Raw genomic sequence first — 18,277 nt, forward strand, 5'->3', positions numbered from 1 at the left:
GTTTGTTTCTTGTTTGTCTGAGCATTTTTCTGGTTGGTAATGTTTTTGTTATGGAGTTTCTTTTGGTTGGTTGATTTTCTTCTTTGTTTTTTTTTGGGGGGGGGCGTTTCAAGGTGTTCTTTTTTCTTCTTTTTTGTTTTTAACCTAAAATTAATATTTTGGACCCAGTGATCTACTTAATATAAGTCCCTGGTAATATTTATTAATACTATGAAAAGGCATATACAAGCAGTAGACCTACAATTGCCAGGGTTTTGAGAAGTTTCCTCTTTGTTTAAATCCTGAAGTAGAAGAAAGTGGGATAATATTCCCCTTGTATTGTTGTTCAAATTATTGTTCAGCATGTTTATTTCAAAGACAAGAAATTTTAGCTACCTTTCATTTTGTTGCTGTCAAACATAATAGCACTGACTTAAGTGAGATTCTCATCCTGTTTTTCAGCAAGTATTTATGAAGCTGCCTAGAGCTTTCCTAAATTTTGTCAGCTATAGTATACGTTACTGTTTTGCAACATTAAAGTAGCTATCACAACTTATAAAATAAGGAAAACCTATTTTGTGTATTAGGGAGATGTGTAAATTTAGAAAAAACCCTAAATCTGAGTCTTCTAGCATTTCTCTGTATTGTTGCGGATATATTCTTGTTTGCAGGTATAAGGGAAAAAAGGTGAAAAAACTTTTGTAAGAAATTCAGACAAAAGTAGTATGTATTTGTTCAGTAGTTAGATTTTCTGCTGCAGACCAATTTGATGTCAATATATTAACATATTTTTACCTAATTTGTCTATTTCATTAGAAATTAAATAAAAACAAGCAAAAACCAATACACAAAAAACCCACACCAAAACCCTAAAAAGCCTGTTCAGATCTTGTAGCCTCTAAAATAGAAGCACTGTTTCCTCGTTGGTTTGGTGCTTGAATCTCTGTACATTCAAGTCCTGCAAACGTGGGCTCACAGAGGAGAGTTCTGGAAGAGGTCTGACCCACAAGACTGTTCTGCTGGGTTTTGAGTCGCTTGCTCCTCTGGAGTCATTGCTCTGAATGTGGTTTTCTTGTCCTGCAGAATCCCTGCTGTGCCAAGCAGACTTCTGCCCCCGTACGAGTAGCACACACCGGCTGTTGTTAGCACAGCCCGGTGTTGCACAGGGAGGCCAAATCAGCATTGCCCTGTGACTGGGCTCTGAGGAAATGCGCCTTGAATGGGTTTTGGAGACAGCCTCTTTGTTGTGATTGAAGAAATAGCTGCTTTTATTTTTAGTTTTGATCTTTGATAAAAAGTTAAAATGCCTGATTATGCAAATTCCTTTTGGGAAAAAAAAAATTATTGGTGACTTGGTTTATGTAAAGGCAATTGCATGTATAGATTGGGAGCTACTGTTTTAATTTTCCTTTTAAGTTAGCAGTAAATAAAATCAGCTTTTTAAGAGGAAGTAGCTCATATTCTGTCTTCAACAACATGAAGAGCCAGACAGAAAATAAAACCTCAGCTGCCCTAAATCTGTTAAAATACATACATTTTACAATGAGATACATGTCTGAAACGCGGCACAGGCAGTTACCAGTTGAAAAAGATGCCGTACAGAGGATCAAAAAATGTAGAAAGCCTAATGAAAAGGGACAGCCTGGTTTTACAGTCTGGCAGGAGGATAGCACTGAGATTAGGGGATTGAGCAAAAAGCCGGCGTGCAGAATTGCGGGATTTTATATAATGGCTTTAGTAAGTATCCTTTAGGACCCAGTGGAAATGTTCAGTGAGGCAAACTTGGTGAGTAATGGCCAATCATTAAGTGGTGATGAGGGAAAAGCTCTGAACGCGAAGCCCCTGAGAGCTTGTCGAATGCATCACTCCGGGAACGCAGCATTTCTGCTGCTGATCGCTGACCAACGCCACATGCCAGTAGAGTTGATTCAATGTTTAAGCCCAGGGGGACTTGTACTACACGAGGTCACTGGAGTGCAGAGTGCCCAGCTCCCATTTCCAGCAAGATGCCTTACTTTGCAAAACTCCTTTTATTAATCTTCTGCTTAGTTCTTCTTGTGGAAAGCAGAAAGCACAGGAGGAGGAGGTGGACGAGCCATCTGGATGTGCAGAGGGCAAGGTAAGGGTTACTAAACCATGTATGTATCTTTTCCTGCAGTGTTACAAATACATTACTGCAGGGATATAAAAACACACTCCGTCAATGTTTTTGTGTATATTGTGTGTGCAAACAGCTTTACAGATAATGTTTTTACAACAGCCTCTGGTAGTATAATCAGTTTTACGTGTAAGTGGACACTTCTGTTGCTAACCTTGACTAACTGTGACTGAGGCAGGTTTTGCAGAGAAGTTGACTACTTCAGCATGGATTATGGTAAAGTTATTCTTAGCCATACATGCAAATTTCTGAGGGTATTCAGAGGAGTTTCAGTTAACAGAGATGTTCAAATGTGCATACTGCTTAATGTTTCAGCACTGTTTTGGGGCAGGTTATTCACCTGCTTGCTGGAATGTCTGTGTTACTTACGTTCACTTGGAATTTCCCATTATGGTCTGACAATTTGAGATGGGGATGTTGGTTAGCACACAGTGTGGTAATAGATAACAAACCCTGGAATTTAGCCAGGGATTGTAAAACTTACTTTTTTTTAAGAAATACATGGAAGCTTTAAAAAATGTATTTTAAAGTTAAGTGAAAGCACAAGAATGAGTTAAAGGTCTTAGTAAAGTTTATTAGATTTACTGCTGCTGAGATTTGTCTAGAGGTTTACATTAGAAAAGATAATCTTCCAAACCTGCCAGACAGTCCAAAGTATGTTATCCTTTTTTGTGGTTATGTCATCCAGTGGCAATTATATCTTTCAAGACTATTCATTGTTTGAAGGGCTCAAAAATAAAATTGGGTTAATCCATCTTATTAAATGGTTTCACTATGGCTGTAAACCCTCAAATTTTCATATATTTTTGTGGACTTCTTGGTTTATCACTCAGTATTTTTATAGGGAGTGTTGTTACTTGAATGTTTTGAAAAGAAATGTGATGTAATTGGAAGCAAAGAAAACATAATATGTTACCAGCTTTACACTACTTATTGAAAAAATACAGTGGCATATGCTTTTGGTGACGTAAATGTTAAAAAGCTGAAGCAGCCGGGGCCTGATCCTGAAATCCTAAAGTCAACTGAAGTTTTACCACTGCTGTTCACAGAATCTCAATTATTGAATGAGATCTTTCACTGAACTCCGAGTCTATATTCCAAGGAGGAGTAGTGGGGAATTGAACAGTAGCATTTCCTTACAAACCTTTCTGTGTAGTAAAGATGGTGTGCTTTGAAGTAATAAAATAGTGTAAATCCCACTTTAAATATCAATTTGCCCTGAAGTAGAGCTATTCCCTGCTTTAAAAGTTTTGTACTTTATTTGAACTTGGAGAAAAGAAATTAAAATTTCTACAGTGCTGATATTTTCATGAGTTGTAACAGAGTGGAAGTCAAAGCACTGCTAAAATTATTTTTATAAATACACTATAAAGAATAGCAATATTATATCATATTCTGTAGTGTAATAATTTAAATGAACAATTTTCCATCTAGGTAGGATCTGAGGAACTATATGCCCTATATATGTATATGTATGTATATATATGTGTGTGTATATATACACACACATATAATACCTATGAAATGTAGTTATTTAAAATTTTATAAAATCAGGTTTCAGGGATTACCAAATGAGAATGACATTTTAAATGCAGAGAATTCTGCAATGTTGCAACAAAAAGAAGTGTATGGAGCAGTGTTGTTAATATTTTTATTTTCATACTCAATTATATTTCAATTTTTATATTTCAGTATTCAATTATATTTATTTTAAATTTTCTATTCATTATCAATTACATATACAAAATTTAGTTGTCTCTTAAACAAGAATGAATAGTGGACTATTCTAGTATAAGGAAACTAAAACTAATTCCTAATTTGGTTTACTAATCGTGTAAGAGAAATTAAAAGAATGATCTTTTAAATAATTTCATCACATTTTCTGCTTAGTGTATCTCTTGCTGACTTACCATAAGAAACAGAGTAAATGTTACAGTAAACTTTGCTTATTCAAGAAATTTTTTTCCTATATTTGGGAATCTGCAGTTGGTAAGTTTGATATTTTGTGTCCACTTAGGTGATAAATCAGCCTGATTTAAAGATCTTTATATTGACTTGCAAGAATATATCTTGGGTTGTGCAGGTTCAGAACACCTTCAGTGCTGTAGTTTCTTACTTGGACATTGCACAGAGGTTCCCGTGGTGCAGAGGTCCCTCCCCACGGAGCTCTGGCTGCTTGGGCTGGTCCTGTGGGTTCTGGGACAGCTCTCTGCCACCATTCTGTGGAGAAGTTGTTGAGCCTGTGCCTAAGTGGGAATGGAACATGGGGAAAGTCAGATTAGGAAGCCAAATTAAGAATTGCCAGGTTAAGGGTTGCCTGTGCATCTTTAATTACTCCCAGTTGTTCATGTTAATACATTGTAACATGTTATTTTTTCTATGACCGATGCCTCGCTCAGCATGCTGAATGGATAATCCTTGCTTGATTAGAAACTGCCTTGCATTTAATTTTCTCTTACTCTGGCATCCCCCCCTCACTGATAACACATCTCTCCTCCTACAGATTGAGGTATAACATAAAGAAACAACTGCCCGTGTGCATCACTGCCCTGGCTGTTGTCCGAGTCTGCTTCATGTTATGCTCTGGAGAGCCCAGGCTCCGCGTAGGAAATTGGTGTGTGTGCTCATCGAGTAGCAGCTCCTGGCTTTATACTTTGACAGTAGTTTTTCACATTTTCCATGGTGTACAGTCCCTGCCACTTACATTAAGAAACTGTTTAAAGGATATCAGTGATACTTGTTTGTATGAAGTTGAGGGTGTTCTTGCTGATGTGCAAGATGTACAAAGGGTGCATGAAACCAAGGGCTCTAGAACTGTAACAACATTGTTGGTTAAAAAACTTTGCATTTCATTTAATTTGGAGAATTCAAGTGATTAATTAATCACGAAGTAAAACCTTTTGTTGGAGGAGCCTGGGTAACTGCTGGGCAGGGCTTGTTTGCCCCAGCCTTACCTGCACACCAGAGAATAAATTTACACAGAGGAAGAGGAGCCTGGTGCCGAAGGAAACAGTGTAAATGTGGAAGGGTGCAGGTGCGTCTGGGTGTATGTCAGATGGTCTGTGCTGCTATGTTGATTGCTGGGATTTTGCAGAGAGCTGTGCACACAGTTTGGGCTTGTGCTGCCAGAGCAGGTCAGACTTGCTGTGGGTAGTACTGGCTGTACAATGTGTGTAGCTGTGCTTGGATCTTTCTCAGAGTATCAGCCTTATCCCAAGTACCAAGCACGTGCTGCTGGCATGTCCAGCACTGAGTTTTTGAAATAGTTTTGGGTACTCTTCAGTAGCTCAGCAGTGGCTGCCTCTCAGAAATGGTAAACAAATGCTGGCAACCCAGCTAGATTATCCAGTTGGACAGAATTTCCAAAAGACAAAAAGAAACTCTGAAAATCGGTGGTTTTGTTAATATTTACTGCTCTATAAAAATTGCTGATTATGCTTCTGGTAATGTTTATTGCTCTGCATAACTGAGAACTAAGGAGACATTTACCATCTCTGTTGTGCCTGCGAATACTGTGTTTCCAGTGACCTGTGCCCACCCGACTCTGAGTCTGCCTGTTCCTCTCTCATACCAGCCATGTCAAGCCTCGTGCTTCAAAAACAGAAAAACTGCCTTTGATATAGAAGTGGTGTTGGGCTGTCCTTAACTAAAGCTTGTTGCTGCCAAGGTTTTGGGAAGTGGTCTGTCCTTTGGAGAATCTCATCAGAGATACCATTTTCAGGGCATGCTACATGCCAGCCTTAGGTTGGGACCCAGAAGCAGAAGGCAACCACCAGAACACATCAGCACAAGGCTCAGCACAAGCTGTTTTTCCAAGCAGCATTCTACCAGAGCAAGTAGTCTGGTGATCCCTGCTGAAACTGCTGCTGCTGGCAGCAACTTCCCTCTGTTACCTTGTGGAGCTGCATTTTTTTCCTGTTTTTCAGCTGGATGCTGCAGACACATCCTCTAGCCCATGGTACCTCCCAGCCCTCACAGATCCCCTTTGCTCTATGGTGTTTGCTCAAAAAATTTGGAGTTTGTTACTGCTTCAGTGATTGAAATGTGATAGCCATTTTTACAGGTGTAAGGCTGGCCTGGAGCTCAAGTTCAGGGCACTGCTGATGCTCTGGTGCAGGGTTTGATGTCTCCCGAGGCTTTTTTCCCAACACTGCAGCATCAGCCGGGGTGAAAGAGCTATGTGAAACAAAAGCGGGGAGAGAACGTGTATGACAGCAGTGATTGTACACGCCCTTTGAGTTTGTGTCCATCCTTTTCCAGAGTCAGATTTAGTTTTTCTAGAAATCTGGCAGGGAAAGTCACTTTCCTTTCCTTCCTGCTCCTAGCATAAACCCACAGATGAGTAAGTGTGAAGCATGTTACATCCAGAGGCAGGGCAACAGACTACCTCTTCCTTGAGGTTCTGGAAACAACGGAGACTGGTGTGGCCACCCAACCTGAGACAGACCTATCTTGTGAAGATGCCAGGCCCTCCTGGAAAACTGAGGCTCCTAAAGCACTTGAAATGGGGGCCCTGACAGGTGTTGGAAAGAAACTTCACCAAAATCAAGGATCTTGATGTTCCCAGATTGTCAGAAATTTCTGAACCATATCTGAGCCCACATGATCCATGCATATTAAATTTAAATATACACTCATAACACGATAATAAATTTGGAATTCTTATCTAGGAGCAAGCTATTTGTTATGACAGTCATAAACTGTTCTTGTACTTTGTCTTTTTAATTTAGCTTCTACAGCTGTGTGTTGCAGCAGTCACATGCTTTGGTGGCTAGAAAAACAGGTCTTGTACCTTCCTTGGTGCTGGGTTTACACAGTGTGTGTCTTCTCCAGCTTGCTATGGCTGCTACACAAATTAAATGATGTCTTCACCTAATGCATTTTTTGGATTCTTTTTTTTCCCCTCAGAGAATATACTGAAGAGTGGTAAGATTTTTACTGATTTTTACTGTAGAAATGCTTCTCTGCATCCCAGTGTGTAATTGGAACCAAGGCCCCATGACCATGAGGTACCATCTTGTGACCAAAATCCAACCTGAGTTCTCTGGGGAAAGGTGCAGAAAGCTGCCAGACTCTGGCTGCCAACAGCTGCACCATGATCAGGATGGAGACCATGTTTTGTTTCAGGCTGACCACTTAGCCACTGCCTTGTGTCCAACAGCACAAGGACTGTTCCCAATTAGAAAATTCTTTATCTTGCTCTGGAAAGGTCTGAATGTATGCATAGACATCTGCTCTTTTTTGAGTCCTGCTGAGCTGTTATCTGTAATTTCTCATGCCATCAAGAATTAATTTTCTTTGATATATTTAGCAATAGAAAAAGCATCTATTTTGTGCAATTGAGACAATTCTGAGTAAAAGTGACTGGAAAAGAAAATATATTAAAAAAATTAGTGCAATAATAGGGAAGATTTTACAGAAGCTCAGTGAGCTGTCGCTTTCTCTCCTCTTTAAAGAGAAACAATTCTTCACAGAAGTCAGATTTATCAAATTCATGCCCCTTGAATGAAAACTAAATAGTAATAAAATTCTATATGAAAAATGTGGCAAAAAAGATGGGTGGATTTAAATGAATAGTGGTGACTTGCAGAGAGTGCATAAAGCTGAAAGAAACCCTGACAAATCTATGATCAGAAATGCTAAAGACCATAAGTACATCAGGGAGGATTTATGAGATACTGGTGATCAGATTGTCAGTAAAGGCACCCTGCGGGCAGCAGAGCACCCCTCAGCTCTGCCAGAGCTCTGGCAGCTGGCGTCACCTTTGCTGCAGGGAATGAAATGCTCCCTATGCCAAACAGCAGTGGGGCTGCCATGGGGTACCTGCCAGAGTGGGGCAGAAGATACAGCACAACTGATGTCAAACACTGTTATAAAGATTTTTTTTTTTTTTTTCAAACAAACTTGGTCTTGAATTGGATTAAATAGACAAAAGTAGCAATAAATTTTAAAAGCTGTGTAGACTTCCTGTCATCAAAAATGTCAATACAATAAACTTTGTAAATGGATTTAAATTGATTAAAAAGGGACTGTCAGAGCTCTTTCTGTAAAATCTGAATTGGCCATCATAATACCTGAAGGATTGGGCATGAGCTGATGATTAAATGATAGTTATTAAATGCAACCCCTGGCTCAGGATGTGCCTGAAAACCTCTTTTCTTTCTAAGACAGTGTCCGTGTCTCCAGCCAGCCCTCTGAAGCCTCTGCAGCCACAGACTGTTTTCAGCAGCTCTCCTGTGTGCTGTTTGCTGTTTGATGATTTTTAAAGAATTGATCAAAATGTAGCATTTCAGCGAGGCTGAGCCATTGATTTACAAGATAATACTGCCAGGGTTTTCCATACTAATTCCTTGTACAATGTGCAATCCAACGTTTTATTGGATTTTTAATTAGACATTTTACTGCCTTCTTTGAGAACAGAGACTTGATTGAACATTCACTGGTTCTTTGGCTTTCCCCTGATAGTTAAAGTTAAGCAGACACAGGAAGATCCTTTTTCTGGGCTTCCAGCTTTTCAGGCACAGAGGCTGTGCAGTGGACAGTGAGGTGGAGCGCTTCAGCAGCAGCCCTAATTTTGCAGCCCAACAAAGCTTCCCCCCTGCAGCAAGCAGTTAAAAGCTAAACTTTTGCCTCCAATGATTCCCATTAGTGGTTGTGCTCGGTTTTACACCCCTGCTTTTAGGTAACCATTAAAGCAGCCTCGGTGGGAGGGCACTTGCTCTGGCTGGCTCTTTCTCACAGCCGGCAGGGAAAGAAGCTCTGACATCCCAAGTGAAACAGGAGCCCAAAATAACCTGAGGGAGATCCAACTTTTCCTGTGTAGTATGTGCCCTGGGGTACAAGGGGTTATATTCCTTCAAAACATCTATTTGATACAGTTATTTTTAATTTCTTTGCTTCCTTTTTACCTCGTTATTGTAAAGAAATGGGTTATTTATGTTAGCAGCAGCTATCAACACCATTTAGGCTTCATCATTTCTTTCTTGAAATGAGATCCCCAATGGGAAACTTTCCTTTTGATTTGTGCTTTATGCTCCCTTTGGCTCATACTTATCATGCTTTATATTTGAAGGGAGCTAAGAACATCCTTTTCCAAACCCAACTTACAAGTGGGGTGATTGTTTTGTAAGTTCTGAATTCTTGACCAAGACTTTAAGCCTAAGTCTCTTTATTTTTCCTCCAAGATTTTCTGTTCTTTATTTTCAGTAATATTTCTTCCATATCAGGAAAAGGAACCTGCACCTTTTGTATAAAGTTATTTCTATTTATCATAATTATTTTTAGTAAGTTACTGGAAACAGGCTAATTGCAGCAGTACTTGCAACGTTGTCAGCTCTTATGTCCAGAGCAAAGGGATTGAGGAACCTTAATGGTCCAAGTCTTCCATTTGCACCACTGGAGAAGAGTCAGGGATGCTGATCTGGATTTTCTTCCAGAAGTGCATGCAGTTTGTTTGTCTGCTGGTTAGTTATCCTACACTTTTCTCAGAGGGTTGTTGTCATCCTTGTTCCACTGTTATCATATAATATCTCAAACAAAATGTTAGAATTTTTCCTACCTTGATGTTCAGAAAAGTGAGGGACTGAAGGCTTCTTTAGACAAAACTCCTCTCTTCCTGCTGTTGTGGGGAGGAATGGGTGGTTTTGTTGCTGCTGAAAGCCAGAAGACCCTCTGTCCACACGAACTGCTGGCACTGAATCAGTGAAGTTCATGGGGCAGTTTCCAAGTAGTGTATGACATTGCGTGACCAGCATTGAAAAGAGCTTTTTGATGACAATGTTTCCTTGGTACCTGGCCAAATCCTGGCCAGGTAACGTGGGGCAGCCAGCTGCTTCTACTGCTTTCAGCTGCGGCACTCGCTGCATCCAGCTCCGCTGGGAGATGCTGTGCACCCCACCCTGGGAGCCGAGGTGTCTGGGGCACAGGGAGCAACGTGTCCTTGGAGGGGGGCAGAGGAAGCAGGGCTGCCTGTGGGGCACAAACGTCTGGGTTAATGCTGTGGAAAGGCAGCACTGGGTCTATGTTTTGGTGCTGGCAGTCTCCCCACAGTCCCTGGGATTGTGCCTGCAAAGCTGCTGCTCCTGTGGCTCCGAAATCGGGCTGGCAGTTGTGGCACTTGGGCACAGAGACATCGGAACAATGCTATTGCTGTCTTTTGCAGTCACATCTTTAAGAAAAATCGTGACTTGACCAAAGCCTGGAAAGGAAAGACAGACCAGCTTCTCAGAGTCGATGAACATGACTTCACCATGCGGCCGGCCTTTGGAGGTGAGAATAAAATGGTTCCCCTGATTTTGTGCTAATCTAATTAAGAATATTCTAATTATCCAATTAACAATCTAATTAAAAACCAAGCAAACAAACCTCTGTCCAGGTGTGAAGGAAAAAGACTTGGTGTGGGTTCAGAGAGGCCTCATGGTCATCCCCATTGCCCTCTGTGCATTTCCTACATTCCTTCCTGTTGCTGCAGTTGGCTCTGATTTTGGCTGGCATTCCCCAGGGCTCAGGATGGGCCCTCCCAGTAAGTATTTCACTCTCTTGAGAAGAGGAACAAGCTGCAGGTTTTAATATTCACTTGTGGTTGTGAAGTTGCAATGAGCTTTTCAGCTGACATGATTAAATTGCAAAGTAAAGAACTCATTGGGTGGATAATAGCCTGTCATTACTAGGAAAAAATGGAATACTTTTGTCCAGAAAAAAAACTTGTCTCAAACTCTCATAAGCAAATAAAAGAGTGGGAGGGGAGACCTCTTCCAACTTCACTTGTGCCTTCAGTCACACCCAGATACAGGAATGTGCTTTCCTGACCTGTCTAGACTCACTACTACAGAGATAAGAGGATACCTGAACAAAAACTGCTGAAATGCCAGTATGGCGATCCCTCTTCTGATTGCATCAATAACCAAATCCTTCCAGAGCTAAGGACAGAGTTTTCTGTAGTTTCCACTGAATGACTAATGCTGCACCCTTTGTCAGCTGGCCATCTAGGGTGAAGTGTTACCTCTCCCTGCCCAGTGGGACACACAAGTGTTGTGCCCTTTGCACCTGGTCCTAAGAACAAAACTTCTCAGACCTGCCTGTTCCTGGTGTGGCTGAAAAGATGTTTCTTGCCCCTCAGTGCAGATGTGCCAATCTGAGAGCACAGTGCTGACCCCTGCTCACAATTTATATACATATTTTCAAACTCCAGAGTTCAAAACCTGTCATCACCAGTGCTTCCTGCCCCCGCAATGTTATTTACCAGCAACTTGCAGTCCAGCCTAAATATTTGAGGTAACTTTTTTGCTAATCAGTGATAAACTTGATATGCTACTCCTAGGGTTGAAGAGTTTGCCTTAAACTGCCCTCTGGGTGGAGCATAGGCAGATCTCCCTGGGGCTGTGTGGGAACACACTGAGCCCTGGGTGCAGCTGAGGCTCAGGGATGAGGTCTGGGAGCTGGCTCTGGGGGCACTGGGCTTCTTTATAAATCATCTGTAAAAGTGTGAATTCAACAAAGTTCACATGCTTCCCTGAATCCCAGGTATGCCCTCCCCTACCATAATGTCAGAGGATGCTGTCTAAGGCTTTCTGATTTTTTTTCTTTTTTCTTTTCTTCTTTTAGCCAACCTCAATTTTTGGAGCTTGGCTGTTGACTTCTGAGTGCCTGATATAGACAAACTAAAGGTGCTGATCTCTGCAGCTGATCTGTCCTCTGGATAAAAGACCCACTGGCCTGATGGGTGGGATGATAGGGCATCTCTGGGAGGATATTTTCACTCCCTACCTTGCCCCAGCTGGAGACAGATGGGGAGCCATGGTGATTTTTTAACTTTTTTCCCCCTAACTGGATGTATTTCAGGGCATCATGCCTAATCTGGGGGAAGGGGTTTTGTTCTGTTATGCTGAGGTTTTGTGCCTAGTGGAAAAATACACTGTATTTCTGGTAACAGATCTGAATTTATCTATTCCCATCAGGGTCCTTGAAGAACACATTTGAGCACAGGTCCCACTGAACAGACACACATAATTACACAGACACTCTTCTAGTGTTAATGGAACTGCATTTCAATCTCTCTTTTGCCTTGTTTTTCCCATGCTGCCTCCCATTACAGCATCATGATTCTTCTAGAGCCAAAATTTGGAATAATGTTTATAAAACATTCAAAAAAGAAATACCCTAAGAGCCTTTGCTGAGAAGGTTCCTTTTTTTATAAAGGAAAAACATTTTTTAAGTTCTTGCTTAAAACCTCCTTAACTTGCAGAGATTCTTGGGACAAAGGTGTGGAACTACCGAAGTGGTGCTGAAATTGCATGTGATGAGGAGCAAAGCATGGAAACAGCTTTGCTGAGGCTCCAGCCTTGGGAAGCCTGACTCAGACGCACAGAGATAGCGGGTGCTACAGGTTCTTGCTCAGCTGCAGAATTGCACGGTGTGTTTTTAGCGACAGATGATAAGCCTAATGGAAAAAAACATAAAGGAAAGGGAACAAAAGTCTGGTAAGATGTGATCCTCATAGTTTTGTCTGTAATGTTATCCGTCAGGCAGTCACAGTGATTTGCTATGCACCATGAGTCCTTCCAGCTTCTTGCTGTGGCAGTGTCAGTCAAACCGATGTGGTCTGACCTGTGGAGGATAAAAAGGCTTTTGTACTGCAGAAATGGAGAAGAGGAGCCTGTGTGATTCATGTGACTCTAACTGGTTGCTGCCCTACGACCCCCTCTGCTCTAATTGAGATTCCAGCTCTATGGCATTGCATCAGGCCTGTGATGTTACCTTGCAGGTGGGAAAGGCACCTCACTTCTGCAAAATTAAAATAATACCACAAGTAAGTTGTGGGTGGCATTAAGACTTAAAGAAACCCAGTACTGTTGATGGTTCCCAAGTTTGGTGGGCCAGCCTGCAACTCCACCTTAAGTTAAAAAGGGGACAGGGTATGAGCTGTTTTATGGTGGCCACGGTGACTCTTGCTGGTCTGCAGAGGACAGTCAGCAAGCTGCCAGCCCAACACAGCTGTGACCAGTGGGCAGAGCAGGCTGGGGTTATGCAAGGTGAAATGAAAAAAACAACCAGCAATATTAGAGAAAGGTGAAGGGTTTTGCAAGAAAAAGTATCTTTGTAAAGAGCAAGTGAGCAAACAAATGTTGTATAAGTTCTGTTATTAACAGCCCAGTAAGCATGGCTGTCTTGCCTGTCCTCAGCCCATTAGAGACAGGCAATTGGGTACAGAGGCAATGACAATTTTTTTTTGCTCTGCTGATGGTCAAAGAGCCTCCATAAGCTAAAAGAGACTGCAGGGTTTTTGACCCTTAGGGAGTTATCTCCATGTCAGTGACCTTGTTCTAGCTAGCAGATGTTCAGGTATTATTTACTATTATTAATATTTAAAGATTATGTAAATGTTTTGCTGCCTTCCTTAAACACCCATTTTAAGCATTTCATTTATGACATCTCATATTTTACAGGGAGCCTGTGAATAAGCAGCTTTAGTTGATACTTAAAATAGCTGTATCTTCTTTATTGAGGACCAGCCTAATGCTTTATTTTTATTATATTTGCTCATAGCCGAGTAGCCTAACATCAGCTGGTCCTTGCTGCCCTTTCTGGCATCCTGGCAGTGCTTCTGCCAGGATGGATGAAGAGTGGGAGAATAAAGCACGAGTAGTTCACTGAGTGTCAGTGACAAGGGCTGGAACAGAACTTGCTTCTCTGCTGATGAGCAACCGTCCGTGAGATGCAGAGGGATGAAGCCCTGCAGTCATGGGGCAGGTGATGAGCATGTCCTGACGCTGGCTGCCTGGGAGCTGTCCATACCTAAGAGGTCCCAGTAATTTTTAAATACATTCATTACAAAGTAAATAAACACACACACACAAATAAGCTGTTTTGCATCTTGCAGACATGGGATCTCTTACAGACATTTGCAGTCTCTCTGGGTGTGTACAAGATACCTGTCAGTAAAGAAATCTCAAACCTACTCGTTTCCCATGTCAATATTTTTATCTCAGGGCCTTCATCTGCCTCCCCCCTTCAGAGATGTATGAGTGGACACTGTCTCAGAGAGAAACAACAAGCCTTTGAAAGCACTGCCAAAGAGAAAAATTAAAGAGACGTCACAAAGTTCTACTCTCCAAGCTGGAGTGGAAAATTGACTCCAGGCATCTTCATGGTAGCACACTGTTCCCTATCTTCTAAAGCCTGATCCAGTGTTCAGAAATAAAAGCCATGTTTGTGCCCAGTTCTGACTGGGAACTGACTCACACTTTGAAGCTTTCATGCTGCTCATTAGTTAGTGTTTTTAGGTGTGGAGACACACTGGGATGTAACAGGCTTTAATGTTGGGCTCCTTCTGAAGTCATTCCTGCATGGGACTTGTGGAAACCTCCTGGGTTCCCTGCAGAGGTTAGCCCGAGGCAAGACATCCCATTCAATCTAGGGAAGTTTGATACTCAAACTGGAGTTTTTGCAATATGAAAGAAGCCACAAAGTCTTCTTTGCATCAGAACCAACCCAAAATTCCATTAATTTGGCTGATACTTTTCAGAGACTCTGAAGTGTGATCTGAAAAACTCTGCTGGACTCCAGGCTCTGAGAAAAGCAGCACTGCTTCCTTTTATCAGCTATATCCCCAGCTTTCACATGGATCCATTTAGCCTCTTCTCCAGCAGTGAACATCCTAGAGAGGAGCCCAAGCTTCGAGATCTCTCCAGTGTTAAAGTGGTCAAGTCTTTTGTTGCTTATAATTCTCCAGGACAATCCTTCTATATTTCCTCTTTCTGAGGAAAAGGTGAATATTGATAAAATACTGTTTATGACAAAGAAAAACTGGTTGATGAGGGCTTTTTTGCATCTAATGCTGTAATCAAAGTTAATTGTTCTGTCTACCAGTTCAGTTTGTCATATACTGTCTGAGCTGTCCTTGTTCCTTTACATTCACACTCTCATCATACTCTGCTCCCTCTCAATACAGAGGGTTTTTTTTCTTTTTGCTCATCCCTAGTGGCATTTGATGAGGAATTTGGCAAAACACCCTGAGCCTCTGTGGTTCAACTGTTCAGTTGCCAGAGGGACAGGATTAAAAGGCTAGTAGTTCCTAATTGACTCCATGGGTTTTTGAGATCAAAGATCTCCTGACATTTCTCTCTGAGTGACCAACAGCCATTTAATTCAATGGTATGTCCTGTAGCCAACATGACCTTCAAGGAAACCCAGGGTTTGTTTCTGTGGTTTAAAGAGGTTGTCTCTAGACAGGGCTTCTGCTTTGCTTCAGAAGCTGCATGCACTTGCAGTGTTGCCTGCATCAAGTACCTCTGCAAAACTGCATCTTACTGGAAGTTTTGTAGAGTGATGGGCTGAGTGACTATGCAACTATCACTTATGTTTATTGCTGAGAGCAGGACTTGGTGACCTTTTGATTTCTGTCACTACCTCACAGGCAGCAACACTTGCAATGCCCCCACTGGCCCTTCATTCACCTTTCCCTGCTCAGTCCAGCTTCTTGTGTAAACCTCCAAAGGGTCTTGGTGTCTCAGTGTATCCTCATTCCCATTTGTGTGCTCTCCCATTGCCTCAGCCCCAGGTGCTGAATGAGGAGCAGGGAGAGGGAAAAAGCAGTGATTAATCCTGCTGACTGTAGTAGGAGTTTGCTCAAAAAAGGCAGAGTAAATATTTCTGCCGATAAATTGGCTTTACAGACTCATTTTTACATTTCTGTATTAATCACTAAACATTCGAGTCCAGTGTTCAAATAATTTCTCCCTCTCTCTATTACAATCACTTTTTTGTGATCATCTCCCAGATTTGTGATTAACTGCAGAAAAGACACCTAATCCAGCCTTGGACCTCTTCTCTCAAGGGCTTTCCAGACCATCCAGGTTAACATGCAACACCCTTTATTCTGGGTTTAATAAAGCTTCATGTCAGCTCCAGAGTGAACCTTAGACTTTGTTCTTGCAATGAGATAACTGCTGGTTATTGAGCATTGGATGCTGGAACATGAACAAAGTAAAGAACATGGACATAGTATTTTATCTTCAAGAGCAGCTAGGGAAGGAATAGTAGAGCAGGACAGATACCACTTGGCAGTGTTCTTATGTTTATGGGTTTGGTTTTTAGTTGTTTGTTGTTGTTTTTTGGTTTTTCTTGGATCTGTGATTAGTGTTCAGAGAAGCATAGAAATTGCAGCAGTAAATAGACTTTGAGCAGGTGTTGATATCCTGAACCAAAGCTAAATTAAGGATTAGTACACAGAGAGTCTCTCTTGCAGTTGTGGGGGGCTGCCCAGCATGGGTTGGGCACAGAGCCCTTGGCTTGTGCTGTTTCTCTGTTGATTGTACTGCACATCAAAATGTCTCTTGTCACCACAGATGCAGTGTTTTTTGCTACCTTGTTTAAAAAAAATCAAAACCAAACCAAAACATATTTTACTGAGCAAGAGTAATGTCATAGAAAAACTCTTTCTCTTGGCTGCAAATGATTGCTGGCAATTTTTTTAAAGTATGCAGTTCAGAGCTGTGTATCTGAATGTGACATGTAGGAATTTGTAAGCATCTGGGAGTCATCTCAAAGTGCTGGGTTAGCCAAGTTTGAGCTTCATTGCTAGGGGCAGCAGTCACTTAAACTGGAATTGGTGGTTCTGAGGAGCCTGGTCCCGCTCTGCAGGGCTTGTTCAAGGTGCCTGTTCCCAGCACAGCTGCTGACAGACACCGTGGGCATAACAGGCTGGAGCTGTGCATGTGGGAAGGGGACAGTGTCACCATCAGTGTGCTCTGCTGTAATCAGGTGAGGCTGGTTTATCAAAGCCCTGACAAACCTGCACTGGGGCTGCTCACAGCTTGTCTTGTGGGCATGAGGATCAGCCTTTCCCTACTGAGGCAGAGTTGGTGCTCCTTTCTCCTCCAGCAGAGGCAAATAGAAGGCTGTGTTCAAAAGCCCTGAGCATGTGTGGGAGCCTGTACGTGCTGCTGTAGGTACAGGAGTGGGATGGAGAGCAGCTTGCAAAAGTGTGCTACTCTCTCAGCAACATTTCTGCTCTCTGGTTAGACTTGTAGTGTATTCCAAACTTCAGTGTGGTCTCGAGGAAGATTCTACTCTAGCTAAATGTATGCATGCAGCAGGCTCTGCTGCTTGTGGTGCTGCAGATAGGGGTCTGAGTCCACAAAGGAACTGAGGTGTGTGGACATGATTTCTGAACCTGAGAGAATTTCAAGCTCTCACGAGCTGATTGTTCCCAGGAGAAAGTCTTTTGGGAACTGTTTGCTCTCAAGGATTGTTTGTGTAAATCAGGTTTTACCTTCCCAAAACAAGACACAGATATTCTAAAAGTGTTTTCTCTCTTGTCCCATCAGTGGGATGAAAGAAGTGTTGTTCCTTCTAGCTATCAGGGTAACCTGACTATATTCACAGTATTCCTTGTACCACAGGGTACCCTGGATGGGAACACCTTATATTAAGGTTGTAAAACCCCAAAATAAAAGCTTATCTGCCTCATGAAAAACCTCTCTGGATGTTGCAATTTCTCAGAACCTTCACTCTATACTTCATGTCCTCTAACGACAGAGGTGCATCTTATGTGTTGTCTGACTGCTAACCAGGCTCAAAATCTAGGTGCTAAAAGTCTTTACAAATCTTCATGGAGGCAACTATGGTCTTTGGAAAATTAATTTCTGCTGGAGAAGTCTCAGACATGTCTGCAGAGCTTCTGCTTCCCTTGGCATGGTCTGTCTCAGTGCTTGGGCTAGAGGCACCCCTGGCTGGGGTTGTCAGCATGAACTCTGTGAGTCCCACTGCCAGACGCACTGAGAGCACCAGGCAGCACTGGATCCACCTGGACTGCTTCTCAGCAGCTCCTGCTGAGCTACCCTGCTGGCAGCTTGGTGCGCTTGTCTCAGTAGGCACTTAGCACCAGAATTTGGGAAAAGCTGCGTGAGGGCACACTGCGGGGTGTCGCCCTGAAAACTAAACCTTCTGATCTTGTTTTCATAGTTTTAGTTACTTTCCCAGGAAAGTAACTATAACATAAGGTATTTACACCTTCCTTCTAAGAAACGTCTTTTGATGGATGTTTCACATGACCAGTGTGATTGGGAAAGTGGTAACTTGATTGTTCAGTCCCTGGTATTTGTCAAAAAATCTATAAATACTGGAGTCAGAGAATAAAGT

The 18,277-nt window shown here is 42.0% G+C and overlaps 1 protein-coding gene across 1 annotated transcript in view; it reads left to right on the forward strand.

The window, feature by feature from the left end:
- The first annotated feature begins 123 nt into the window (after positions 1-123).
- Positions 124-18,277, forward strand: part of GABRR2 (gamma-aminobutyric acid type A receptor subunit rho2) — a 36,413-nt gene continuing 18,259 nt past the window's right edge. Inside the window, exons 1-2 of the mRNA XM_005518201.3 lie at positions 124-2,098; positions 10,299-10,405. Of these exons, the coding sequence (XP_005518258.2) occupies positions 1,911-2,098; positions 10,299-10,405 (295 nt within the window). The 5' untranslated portion in view covers positions 124-1,910. The remainder of the gene's footprint in view (positions 2,099-10,298; positions 10,406-18,277) is intronic.

The sequence above is a fragment of the Pseudopodoces humilis genome, chromosome 3 (assembly GCF_049639895.1).
Source record: "Pseudopodoces humilis isolate 2021_Gansu_Grassland_sample_001 chromosome 3, ASM4963989v1, whole genome shotgun sequence".
Lineage (NCBI taxonomy): Eukaryota > Metazoa > Chordata > Aves > Passeriformes > Paridae > Pseudopodoces > Pseudopodoces humilis.